The following is a 13087-nucleotide window of genomic DNA, read 5'->3' as shown; positions in this document are numbered from 1 at the left end:
TATTTCTCCCGGCAATCTTGATTCCAGCTTGTGCTTCTTCAGCCCAGCGTTTCTCATGATGTACTCTGCATAGAAGTTAAATAAGCAGGGTGACAATATACAGCCTTGACGTACTCCTTTTCCTATTTGGAAGCAGTCTGCTGTTCCATGTCCAGTTCTAACCGTTGCTTCCTGACCTGCATACAGATTCTCAAGAAGCAGGTCAGGTGGTCTGGTATTTCCACCTCTTTCAGAATTTTCCAGAGTTTATTGTGATCCACACAGTCAAAGGCTTTGGCATAGTCAATAAAGCAGAAATAGATATTTTTCTGGAACTTTCTTGCTTCTTTGATGATCCAGCGGATGTTGGCAATTTGATCTCTGGTTCCTCTGCCTTTTCTAAGACCAGCTTGAACATCTGGAAGTTCATGGTTCATGTATTGCTGAAGCCTGGCTTGGAGAATTTTGAGCATTAGTTTACTAGTGTGTGAGATGAGTGCAATTGTGTGGTAGTTTGAGCATTCTTTGGCATTGCCTTTCTTTGGGATTGGAATGAAAACGGACCTTTTCCAGTCCTGTGCCCACTGCTGAGTTTTCCAAATTGGCTGACATATTGAGTACAGCACTGGAAAAGGTCAGTTTTCATTCCAATCCCAAAGAAAGGCAATGCCAAAGAATGCTCAAACTACCGCACAATTGCACTCATCTCACACGCTAGTAAAGTAATGCTCAAAATTCTCCAAGCCAGGCTTTAGCAATATGTTAACCGTGAACTTCCTGATGTTCAAGCTGGTTTTAGAAAAGGCAGAGGAACCACAGATCAAATTTCCAACATCCGCTGGATCATCAAAAAAGCAAGAGAGTTCCAGAAAAACATCTACTTCTGCTTTATTGATTATGCCAAAGCCTTTGACTGTGTGGATCACAATAAACTGTGGAAAATTCTGAAAGAAGTGGGAATACCAGACCACCTGACCTGCCTCTTGAGAATCTGTATGCAGGTCAGGAAGCAACGGTTAGAACTGGACATGGAACAACAGACTGGTTCCAAATAGGAAAAGGAGTACGTCAAGGCTGTATATTGTCACCCTGCTTATTTAACTTCTATGCAGAGTACATCATGAGAAACGCTGGGCTGAAGAAGCACAAGCTGGAATCAAGATTGCTGGGAGAAATATCAATAACCTCAGATATGCAGATGACACCACCCTTATGGCAGAAAGTGAAGAGGAACTCAAAAGCCTCTTGATGAAAGTGAAAGAGGAGAGTGAAAAAGTTGGCTTAAAGCTCAACATTCAGAAAACGAAGATCATGGCATCCAGTCCCACCACTTCATGGGAAATATATGGGGAAACAGTGTCAGACTTTATTTTTCTGGGCTCCAAAATCACTACAGATGGTGACTGCAGTCATGAAATTAAAAGACGCTTATTCCTTGGAAGGAAAGTTATGACCAACCTAGATAGCATATTCAAAAGCAGAGATGTTACTTTGCCAACAAAGGTTCATCTAGTCAAGGCTATGGTTTTTCCTCTGGTCATGTATGGATGTGAGAGTTGGAGTGTGAAGAAGGCTGAGCGCCAAAGAATTGATGCTTTTGAACTGTGGTGTTGGAAAGACTCTTGAGAGTCCCTTGGACTGCAAGGAGATCCAACCAGTCCATTCTGAAGGAGATCAGCCCTGGGATTTCTTTGGAAGGAATGATGCTAAAGCTGAAACTCCAGTACTTGGGCCACCTCATGCGAAGAATTGAGTCATTGGAAAAGACTCTGATGCTGGGAGGGATTGGGGGCAGGAGGAGAAGGGGATGACAGAGGATGAGATGGCTGGATGGCATCACTGACTCAATGGACGTGAGTCTGGGTGAACTCCGGGAGTTGGTGAAGACAGGGAGGCCTGGCGTGCTGCGATTCATGGGGTCGCAAAGAGTCGGACACGACTGAGCAACTGATCTGATCTGATTGAGTGCAGCACTTTCACAGCATCATCTTTCAGGATTTGAAATAGCTCAACTGGAATTCCATCACCTCCACTAGCTTTGTTCGTAGTGATGCTTTCTAAGGCCCACTTGACTTCACATTCCTAGGTGAGTGATCACACCATCGTGATTATCTGGGTCATGAAGATCTTTTTTGTACAGTTCTTCTGTGTATTCTTGCCACCTCTTCTTAATATCTTCTGCTTCTGTTAGGTCCATACCATTTCTGTCCTTTATAGAGCCCATCTTTGCAATGTTCCCTTGGTATTTCTAATTTTCTTGAAGAGATCTCTAGTCTTTCCCATTCAGTTGTTTTCCTCTATTTCTTTGAACTGATCGCTGAGGAAGGCTTTCTTATCCTTGCTATTCTTTGGAATTCTGCATTCAGATGCTTATACCTTTCCTTTTCTCCTTTGCTTCTAGCTTCTCTTCTTTTCACAGCTATTTGTAAGACCTCCTCAGACAGCCATTTTGCTTTTTTGCGTTTTGTTTTCTTGGGGATGGTCTTGATCCCTGTCTCCTGTACAATGTCACAAACCTCATTCCATAGTTCATCAGGCACTCTTATCTATCAGATCTAGGCCCTTAAATCTATTTCTCACTTCCACTGTATAATCATAAGGGATTTGATTTAGGTCATACCTGAATGGTCTAGTGGTTTTCCCTACTTTCTTCAATTTAAGTCTGAATTTGGCAATAAGGAGTTCATGGTCTGAGCCACAGTCAGCTCCTGGTTTTGTTTTTGCTGACTGTATAGAGCTTCTCCATCTTTGGCTGCAAAGAATATAATCAATCTGATTTCAGTGTTGACCATCTGGCGATGTCCATGTGTAGAGTCTTCTCTTGTGTTGTTGGAAGAGGGTGTTTGCTATGACCAGTGCATTCTCTTGGCAAAACTCTATTAGCCTTTGCCCTGCTTCATAGATCCTTACAGATAGAATAGCAAATCTGAGTGATAGAGCTGCATCACACAAATTGCTTGCACTTACTGGAGGAAGCATTTCCAGTAGCAGAGTGCCTTTGTGGAACTAGCGTCTAAGGCATGCTGAACTGTGATTCTGTGTCCGTCCTCCTCCTCACTGCCATACCACTCTGGTGGAAGAAGGAAAATTGATGGGTTTTGGTCCTGGCATGCATTAAATCCCACAGAGAAAAGACTGGCAGGAGCACCTCTCAGAGGCCTTCTCAGCGTCACCTCATCTCCAGTAGTACACATCACTGATTAGTCTCTGAGGCGGTAAATAGCTGTTGTATTTGGAAAAGCTTTTGATAAGAGTGACTTTTATGCTCTTGTGTAATATTTCATATCTAGATGTACTAATATTTCATGTTAAGTGGTTTGTTTCACTTCCTGGGAAGTAAGTATGTCTATTTCGTGTTCCCACCCTTCTTTTTATTATTGTATACCAGGACATAGCTGTTTAATTCAAAATAACATCAATATATAATCAGATAGCTTTTTCAAAGTTACCCTGTATGTATCTATATATTATGTAAATGCAAAGCAAGAATCATGTCTATATGTACTTTATTTTTTCACCAGCTATTTTATTTTTATAAAACCTGTAGTTTGGGTTTTCTTCTAACTAGAAATTTAATTATTTCTTCCATTTATATATGTATGCAGGAAATAATGAAGAATGAAAAATGCAGAGAAGAAATTCAAATGAAAAGCCAAGATTTTTATGAAAAAGAAAAGCTTCTTCAGGAGGAGAGCAACAAGGAACTTCCTCCACCAGTTCAAACTCAGATTAAAGGGCATGCCTCTGCTCCATACTTTGGAAAAGACGAACCCTCAGTGAGTCCCACCAGCACTGGCAAAACCTTTCAGCCAGGATCCTGGATGCCGCATGGTGACAAGGGCCACAGTCAATGAGCGTACTGTGGTAAAGTTTTATTTATATGTATGTGACTATTTTAACAAATAAAAGTAAAAAGTTACTTTGTGCTTTCCATCTCTACTCTAGTTCTCTTTTCCCTTAAGCTTAAGATCTTGCTTTCACTGTTGTGTAAGTGTGAGATTATCAACCATCAAAACCTAACTTCTTGTAGACTTAAATCCTTCACTTGGTTTATTCAGTCATCATTCCACTTATGAATTTGCTTAGTTTTTTCCTCTTTTATTTGTTTCCATATATCTTGGTAGAAATGGTAAGGGTAAATAAATATTGAGCTCAGAAGACTGCTGTTTCTAAAGACTCTAAAGGACTAATTTCTATAATTCTAAAGGATCTATAGGAATTAGAGAATATGGAAATTCTCTGTTTATGAATTGTCTTAGATTTTTCCCTCTTTGGATTGCTCCCATATATCTAAGTAGAAACGGTAAGGGTAAATATTGAGCTTAGAAGTAAAGACTGCTATTTCTATAGATTCTAAAGGATTCTAAAGGACTATAATTTCTATAGATTCTAAAGGACAGTAAATTCTAAAGGACTAATCAAAAACATGAACTTGGATGAGGCATGTGGAGGCCAAGAAAATTTACTTGATAAATGAAAAAAAAAAAAAACTATCTTGATGAATAGATGGGACCAAAGCTAGTTTATGGTGGGATTGAGGTTGGAGTTTTAAAGAAAGGTATTTGGACCAGTAGAAGTAAAGAATCTATCACAATAGTCTGAAAGGATGGTAAACAAAGAAATGGTACAGTAATAGTTTAGTTCTGTAAGATTAAAAATTACTTTGAAGAAATGGAAAATAGAGCAGAGTTCTCAGAAAGTGATTCCACTGTTACTCGATTACAGTGATTTGTATATTGAAAAGTATAGATACATGATAACATTAAAATAGATTATATACAAAAGTGTTTTAGAAAGGTCACTTTCTGAAGTACATAACCAAGTTTCTATTGCTAATAGTTCTAATTATTTTTTTTTTCCATTTATGGTTTTCTTTCTCAAACTTTGAACTTTTTATTTTGTATTGGGGTATAGCTGATTATCAATGTTATGGTAGCTTCAGGTACAGCAAAGGGAGTCAGCCATAAAATGTATCCATTTTCTCCCAAACCCCTCTCCCAGTTCTAATTCTAACATAGTTCTAATATAGAGATCGTCTAACAGTGTTTGGCATTGTAACAACTACTCAATAAACATGGACTGAAGAAAAGACTTAGATCTTAATGCTCTGAATAATATAAGAAAATCCTTGGTTAAGTGTTTAATAATGAATTCCTAAAAACACATAGGTTGAGATTTTTACTTAATAGAATGTAAAATGTTTAATTGCTTAAGAAATAAACTACAGAAACATTTTATACTGAAACAAGTAATCAAATGTAATCACCATAAGACTTAAGGAATGACCAAAAAAGCCCTTAGGTAATATTAACATTCAAGCAGCCCTGTTACTATCAGGTTAATTATTCTGTTTACGTTATTATAAAGTAGTATTACATTTTACCAAAGTTAGGCAAAAAAAGAACTAGCTCCTAGGCAATATAAAGACATAAAATTTGTTGTGTAATTGCCTGTAAAGTAACATGTCCTTGAATCCTTGATTACAGGAAAGATTCTAACATGATAGAATGCTTCTACTACCAAATTCCTGCCAGCTTATTAATCGTATTCTGTGTGCATCTCTTGCAGATGTTTGCCATGTAGGCTGTTTTGTGCGGGCGTGTGTGCTGAGTCACTCAGTCCTGTCCTAGTCTTTGCAGCCGTATGGACTGTAGCCCATCAGGCTCCTCTGTCCATGAAATTCTCCAGGCAAGAAGACTGGAGTGGGAGTTTAGAAGTATCTTAATATATACGACAAAATTTACATTAATTTTAATTTGTATAGTTTCATTTTAAAATACCTGTTTTACAAAAAAAGAAAACCTTAGCCAATAGTTAACAGTAAGAAGATGATACTGGCCCACTCATTCAAGTGTGTATTTTCAAAGTGATTCTGAGAGGTAAGAATAAAGTTTGTAGTAATCCATCCACATTACTTTGCTCTAGACTAACATTTTTAGGATGACTGGTTATACTGTTAGGTGGTATCAGAACAGGGTTCTGAGATCATTTAGTCCTACATAAAAATGAGACTATAAGCTTGACCTAGATAAGACTGCCTTTCTAAATAATCTTGTCTTTATACAAGGCTTTTAGGCCAGACACATGCACAGCAGAATCAAAGTTTTACATAAATTATTTACTCGTCTACCATATTTCATATTTTAAATAGCTATATTTGGGGTATTTGCAAGTTTTCTAATGAAAATGTTCTTCATCATCTCTCTTCAAAACAGACTCCAAACCCATGCAGTTTTAATTTCAGAAGTTAAAATGTTCATTTTAAAATAGTATCATATATTCCTTAACTACTCTCAGATAAATCCTTCCTGACTTCCTATGTCTCTGCTATACATGCATCTAGGATTTTTCTCCCCAAAGCCCTTATTATACAAATTGTTCAAGTATACATGTAATGCTTGTTGGGTTTAACCATATAAGTCTAGCCTGTTAGATATCTGAAGTTAAAATTAAAAAAAAAAAAAAAATGGAGGAAATAATTTTCCCCACTATGTTATCCTTTTTCTTTGCTATTTTTACAAACAGATCTGTCATTTATTTACTTTTATCAGCCTTGATTCAATACCACCATATTGATTTTTTTTAATGCTATCTCATTAAGCACACTATTCAAAATGTAACCTATACTTACCTGGCAGGGGAGATACCATGATCACCAAGGTGGTTTTCCCAGGGCAAGGCTTATCCATTGCACTCCGGATGTGCTGACCCCTGCGATTTCCCCAAATGTGGGAAACTCGACTGCATAATTTGTGGTAGTGGGGGACTGCGTTCGCGCTTTCCCCTATTTATTTTAAATAAATAAATAAATAAATAAAATGTAACCTGAATTCACTTAGACTAGGCTTTCTCAAACTGTTTGTGTTCTTTGAGGAAGGGCGGAAAAGAGGGGAGGAAAGTCTATGATAATCAAAGTAACCTAAAAGGCTCCAAGAAATCATGCAGAAATGAATTGCTTTACCCCGTTTCCCAAACTTGGTATTTGAACACAGAACCCCTTTTAATATGTTTGAGAAATACAGAATTTGTCCTTATGCGTTTATTACAGATATGAAGCAAACCAAAGTGAGCCTATACTCAGTTGCAAACATAAAAACAATCTTTCCTAAATAGGAATCACACTTCCTCTAACTTAAAAGCAGATGAGGTATAAAGTGCCCCTAAGGATAGGTGAGAAGCTGTTTGTTATAGTGGACCTCAGCATTGGGTTTCCAGCTCACTGCATCAGAAGCTTATTTCTTTTGCTCCCGTGATGTCAGGAAATAAGTTTAAAATGCCCTGGTGTATCTGATATAATAACACCATACTGAAGTTTACCACAGGACACTATGGGTCAAATTCTGATGCACAAACTTTTGGGGAGGGAGGCAGTATAATGTTTGTTATAGGCAGTCTGTTTTTCCTTCAAAACCACCCATAAAAGGTAATTAATTATACTACTTCTAAGAACTTCAGAAACAACTAACAGATTGGTAGTTTTAAAAGAAGTATTCTGGGTAACAGTAAATGGGATTCAACTGTAATAGTATAACAACAGAGTGATTTTTCTGAAGAATATCAAACCTCACAATAATTAAGTTATCAAACCCCGTAATAATTAAGTCCCCAACTTAATTTTTCAACTTTATGATACTGAACAGAAACTGTTGAAGTTTGATCTTTTCTCAGGCTAGTGGCATACGCTAGGACACTCTTGATGCTGAGCAGTGGCACGGAGCCACAGCTGCCAGTCAGTCACGCAATCGCAAGTAAACAACTGCTACCCACACACTCGTCCTGTTCCCACACAACCATCCTGTTTTTGACTTTCAGTTCATTATTCGGTAAATTTTCAATCTGTAATGGGTTTATCAGGATATAATACATCCCTACCCCTGCAACACACACAACATAGAGACACAAATACTGTAAATCCTTGTTGATCTCAAATGTATAAAATGGCTCCATAAACGTTGGGAAAAGCTGAAGAAATAACAAACAGCCTATGTCAAAGAAATACAAAATTGTATTAAGACCAAGAGGAACCATGGAAAAGCCTATGTTATTTAAATACCTTTTAACTGTCAAAATGAACAATGAAACCATAGCTTTAATAGATAACTAAAACTTTTAATTTCAATAATATAAAAAGCACATCCTAGATCACCTGAATAACTAGTTTGTAATTAAACACAATTATTTCAGTGCCTAGAGTTGCAGTGTGTTGCTTGGGCTGGCATCAAGAAGAAACTGACAACCTAAAACAATAGTAATTAAGTATTGTTCAAACCAGTCCATAAACATTCTCAGAGGTCCTTAGGTTCTCAGACTGGAGAAACACTGCTCTCAACTTTTACAAGTACAGTTGACCCTTGAAGAACATGAGTGCAAACTGTGTGGGGTCACTGATACAGACTTTTTTCAGTAGTAAGTACTACAGGGGCTGGTGCACTGGGGAAAAAAAAATAGTACTACAATACTGTGTGATCCAGGGCTGGTCGAGTCCATGGATGAGGAACTGCAGATACAGAGAATCCGCACGTAGGAACAGTGTATGGTGAGGGTCCACTGGAAGCTATTTTCAACTGCGAGGGAGGGCAAATGCTCCTAACCCTGTGTTCAAGGGTCAGCTGTATGCTTGTCTACAAATGAAACTCATAACCCTTTGAAAGGTTTAACTTCTATAACATACCTAACCTGAATTATTATCCCTTCCCCCCCAAAAAAGCTCAGGACCTCTTTATAAAAAAGTATCAAATTTATTTCAATATCTAGTTTCATTTTTAAATTAAAGCTATTGGACAATTTTTTGCAAATTAAAATTCATTATTAGAGGTGAGGAAAACATTAATAAGCTATTAATTACTGAAAACAAAATTATCAACCATGCATTTAAAAAAGCCATGTTAAAGAGTAAAAAGTTCCAATTATACTATTTAACTGAAGGAAATATCCTTTACCTCTTTATTTCTAATTATAACATTCTCATTTTGACACAATTTACACCTTTTTCACCCAATTAATACAATGCAAACAAAATTTTTCCAAATATTAAGAGGATATTGTTTACCATTTATGACATATAACTGTAACTCTTTAAAAGTTCCTTAAAAGAAAGTTGAAATTTTAATTTTCACTGTGAATCTGTCTGATCAAAAAGTAAAGGACATAACCACCACATGAATTAAAACAAAGAAAGGAATAAAAAACAAAAGTGGTATCTATATAATCAGCAAATTATCTGATAAGACATGTTAACTACTTCACATTTCTACTTAGCATAAGTGAGAATGAACTGGTTCCAAGGTTTGGCATTTTTACTCTTAAGCTTTAAATCATAGTGTTACTCTACTCGAGTCATCTCTAAGAAAATGGCAGTGTTCATAAGTACAAAAATGATTATATCCAGTAGGTGGTATTCTACATAGTCAAGACAATTCTTTATAAAATTAGATTTTTTAAAATGCAGACTATCTGGTAATTACCAGTATCTCAAAAGCTAAAATAAGAAAAATACAGATAATAAAGAAGTACTCATTGAATAATATTATTTTGCTTTGAGGAAACCAGAAATGATTCTATTCCAAGAAATAAGTAATAATGATAAAGAGATGTAATTAATACACCATGTATCTTTTAAGCCAAACCACGCTTTTCTGCTCAGAACAACTCTTGATTTTTACATTCTTAATCTTTGTCCAGAACAGGACATTTTAAGCCATTTTTGAATAGAGTTCATAATCTAAAGCCACTTTTCTTCACAGGATGTTTTCATTTTAGTATTCACACATAAGCTGCAAAAAGGCAAATGAAAGTCAGTTATAAGAATCTGTAGCATAATAAATCCCAATTTACAGTAACTGTCAACAGAGTTCTATGCCGAAGCTGAAAAGTTGCTACAGTACAGGTGAGAACTGACATTCTTCCACAGACTCAGACTTCATTTAGTAATACTGTCATAAGATCCAAAAAGAAACCTTAATAGGTCCTTTCAAAGATGCATAATTTTCCGAACAATTTTCCTCTGGACGCACAGCCTGTTCATTCCTTCAATCCTTTTTTAGTCGTTTAGCTTTTGCAATATTTTCTTGACGTTTTTGTTTCTTCTTTTGCTCCTTTTCCCTGGCCTCAATCATCTTGGCCAATTTCCAAGACAGCACAGCACTTGCTAGAAACAATGGAGTCAGAGCCAAAATAACTGTTGTAAGGAAGCCATATGGGTCCTTTGCAGCCCATTCCACAACATACTCAGCCCAAGCCTTTAAATCAAACATCTTGGTGGAGGCCTTAGGAAAGGGGTGGGAAGGGGGGGGGAGGGAGACAAGAGAAAAGATTATGTGGTTAATCAAATTTTTAAAAGGTTACACCAAACAGTTAAATCAGAATTCTATTATCACTCAACAGTTTTTTTGTTTGGTTTTAAAAAGTGCTAATTAGTACTATTTTAATAAGGACTAATATTGCCAATAAGAAAAAATAATTCACTTAAGACAACAAGAAGAGTGAGACTTAAAAGATGTGAAGATACAGAAGAGAAAAAAAAAAGTATGTGGAATCTGTTGTAAGGATTATGCATTCTCACATGCCTCCTACACTCAAGACAAACTTTAGCAGCAGAGTTTTATAAGAATCTTGAGTTTTATGTGCTTATTCCAGGGAACAGCTGAATCCCATATGTCATTTTCTCACACAGCCTTATTAAGTTCTAATTAACAAAAGTGGTGGTTCAGTCAGTAAAGAATCTGCCTGCAATGCAGGAGACATGGGTTTGATCCCTGGGTCAGGAAGATCCCCTGGAGAAGGAAATGGCAACCCACTCCAGTATTCATGCCTGGAGAATCCCGTGGACAGAGGAGCCTGGTGGGCTACAGTCCATGAGGTTGCAAAAGTGAAACACAATGACTAAACCTCCACAACAAAAGTACAATCATCAAATTTGGTGTCTCAAAGTCAAGAGTATGGGAAATGCCTGGAGAAAGGGACATAATGGATGGCTGTTTCTGAAATGAAACAAGAAGGTAAGGGAACCATGATATTATCCATTCATATGCAGAGAGAGAAAAGCAAAAGATGACATGCCAATTTTATGCCCTCCTTCAACTTTGAAGACATAATATAGTAAATGAGAACAAACTTAACAGATGAGAAAATTAACCGTTACAGGTCCCATGCCTGTTGTTCCATTGAGTTAGTAAAGAAGGGCCATCTTGCAAATCAGGATGTTGTGGATTTGAGTGATATTTTCTATTTTGCCCCCAGAGACTTTTCAACCTTTCATGTTTGTGTCAATCTCCAAAGTGCAGAATTAGAATAGCTGGGATTTAAAAAGTCATGTACCTTATGCTTGAGTAGTGGTCTCTAATTTTGTCCTGGGATTATCAGCCAGTCACAATTTCAGATGACCTTTGGTTGGCTGTCTTCTTCTTTAACTTCACCAATACACTTCTGAGAGAAGGTTTAAATTCTATATACTGGTTGGGTTGAAAAGAATAGACAAAAGAAAAACCGTGAAGTCACAACCTTAAGGAATAAATCATAATACAATTTTAAATGTTAAAACTGTAAATTATATGCAACCTATAAATAACATGTAAAGTTGCCTGGCATATTAAATACATTCAGTATCTATTTCTTTATAATCTTAAGACATAATTACACAACTAAAATGCCCTGGAAGAAGCTCCTAATTACTGGGGATCAAATATTTCACTCAGTTACTTATTTCAACAATAAATTTAGAAAGCTCACTCACATAAAAAGCTAACTGATCTGCTGCAGCATATCCATTCCTAGTACTTTTTATATTTTTAGAGGGTTAGGTTTGTTTCATTTTGAGTCAGTAAGGGAGGGCCTTACTAATTTCAAAATCGAACACCGCTTTACTCTTTAAAAGGTTTTTTAGTCTCATTATATAATTTGTGTCCTTTACAGAAAAATCAGAGATAAGCAAAACAAAATATGTCACCTACAATTCCATTACCTAAACAAAACTACCATGACTAGATTTAATTATACCCTATCACAATTCCTTCATATTTTTACCTGAAGACACAAAGTTCCTTTACCGTTAAAGTTCCTAGCCTTCCCCCACCCTCAATTCGTACGCCCCACCCACACAGTGAAGACTAGACTCTACAGATCCCCATCTGTTTTTTCAGCTTCTCCAGCCCAGTAATGAATTAACTAATCCAAGATTCAGAGACCTGCAAAAGAACTTTGCAATAAAGAGAAAGGGGGAAGTAAAGGACCTAGTTATGGCAGAGTTTTAGACATTAATACAGAAAAAGGAGTTACCATCCACACGATACACACCTCCCGTGCACCTCAATTTCGGACCCCAGGTGCAAGCGCCCTCCACACTTTAAGGAATAAATATTCTTCTTCTTCCTTCCGGAAAGGATCCACCAGGCATGATCTTCGGATCAGACCCGCACGGCGCCTGAAGCTGAGGGCACTTCACAGCCACCCGCACTTTCCTTTCCTTGTGTTTTCCCCTCGCTCACCCTACCCGGTGGCCCGCCTCTGGGGCCACGCTTCCCCGACCCTCCGCCTCGGCGCGCGCGGGCCCGGCAGGGCTCGAACAGCCGGCGTCGTCCCCGCCACACCCTGGGCCGCCGGCGCCGTAGCCACCTCCGCTGAGCACCGGGGCAAAAGCGCGGCAGCGACCCCCAACCGCCTCCCCTTCACCTCGCCGGGGACGAAGGGTTCGGACCCCAACTCACGACTCACCTCCAGGCCGGAAGCAGGAAGGCGGAAGCCGCGACTCTCCCAACCCGCCCACAGGCCGGCCCTCGCCCGGATCCGGCCTGAGGAAGTCGCGGGGCCAGTTTCCGGCTGCGCCATTGCTGTGTGGGTCCCGGGAAAGCGGGGAGGGTGGGGCGGCGCCTGGGTTTCCGGGGAGAGGCAGGTGAGGCCGCTCGAGGTGAGCGGCGGCGCCCGGCTGGTGTCTGGCCCGAAGCCCGAGGCCCGCGCCTCCTGCCTGAGGCGCGGGTGGGCTCCGGTCTCTGGGAGCCGGTCTGGAAGCGCTGAGGACCCCCTACTTTTGCCCCCGAGGTCATCAGGAGAACAGCCGCTCCCCTGCGGGAGCCTGGCCAAGGGTGGAGGGCCCTGGTGGGTGAGGTCCGTGACC

General features: G+C 38.8%; 2 protein-coding genes and 1 non-coding gene across 4 annotated transcripts in view; 2 read left to right on the top strand and 1 right to left on the bottom strand.

The window, feature by feature from the left end:
• Positions 1-6760, top strand: part of NDUFAF2 (NADH:ubiquinone oxidoreductase complex assembly factor 2) — a 163456-nt gene extending 156696 nt beyond the window's left edge. Inside the window, exon 5 of one of the 2 annotated variants that reach the window (XM_059878804.1) lies at positions 3585-6760. In XM_059878804.1, the coding sequence (XP_059734787.1) occupies positions 3585-3833 (249 nt within the window). In that variant the 3' untranslated portion in view covers positions 3834-6760. 2 annotated transcript variants of the gene reach the window in all.
• LOC112443041 (U1 spliceosomal RNA) lies at positions 6603-6766 on the top strand. The gene has a single exon (XR_003031324.1). It is a non-coding gene; the product is annotated as a U1 spliceosomal RNA (small nuclear RNA).
• A 1931-nt stretch (positions 6767-8697) lies between these two features.
• On the bottom strand, positions 8698-12727 carry LOC100850100 (small integral membrane protein 15). Its single transcript, XM_024981458.2, has 3 exons — positions 12271-12727; positions 11296-11429; positions 8698-10244 (listed from the first exon to the last, which is right to left on the bottom strand). The coding sequence occupies exon 3, from the start codon at positions 10230-10232 to the stop codon at positions 10008-10010; it is 225 nt and encodes a 74-aa protein (XP_024837226.1). The 5' UTR covers positions 10233-10244; positions 11296-11429; positions 12271-12727; the 3' UTR covers positions 8698-10007.
• Positions 12728-13087: the final 360 nt, after the last annotated feature.

This window comes from Bos taurus, chromosome 20, assembly GCF_002263795.3.
Source record: "Bos taurus isolate L1 Dominette 01449 registration number 42190680 breed Hereford chromosome 20, ARS-UCD2.0, whole genome shotgun sequence".
NCBI classification, from domain to species: domain Eukaryota; kingdom Metazoa; phylum Chordata; class Mammalia; order Artiodactyla; family Bovidae; genus Bos; species Bos taurus.
Note: the sequence above shows the minus strand (reverse complement) of the source record. Positions and strands in the feature narration are given on the sequence as shown.

Excerpts from the sequence above, each read along its gene's own strand:
- LOC100850100 (XM_024981458.2), bottom strand. The coding sequence starts at position 10,232 with ATGTTTGATTTAAAGGCTTGGGCTGAGTATGTTGTGGAATGGGCTGCA.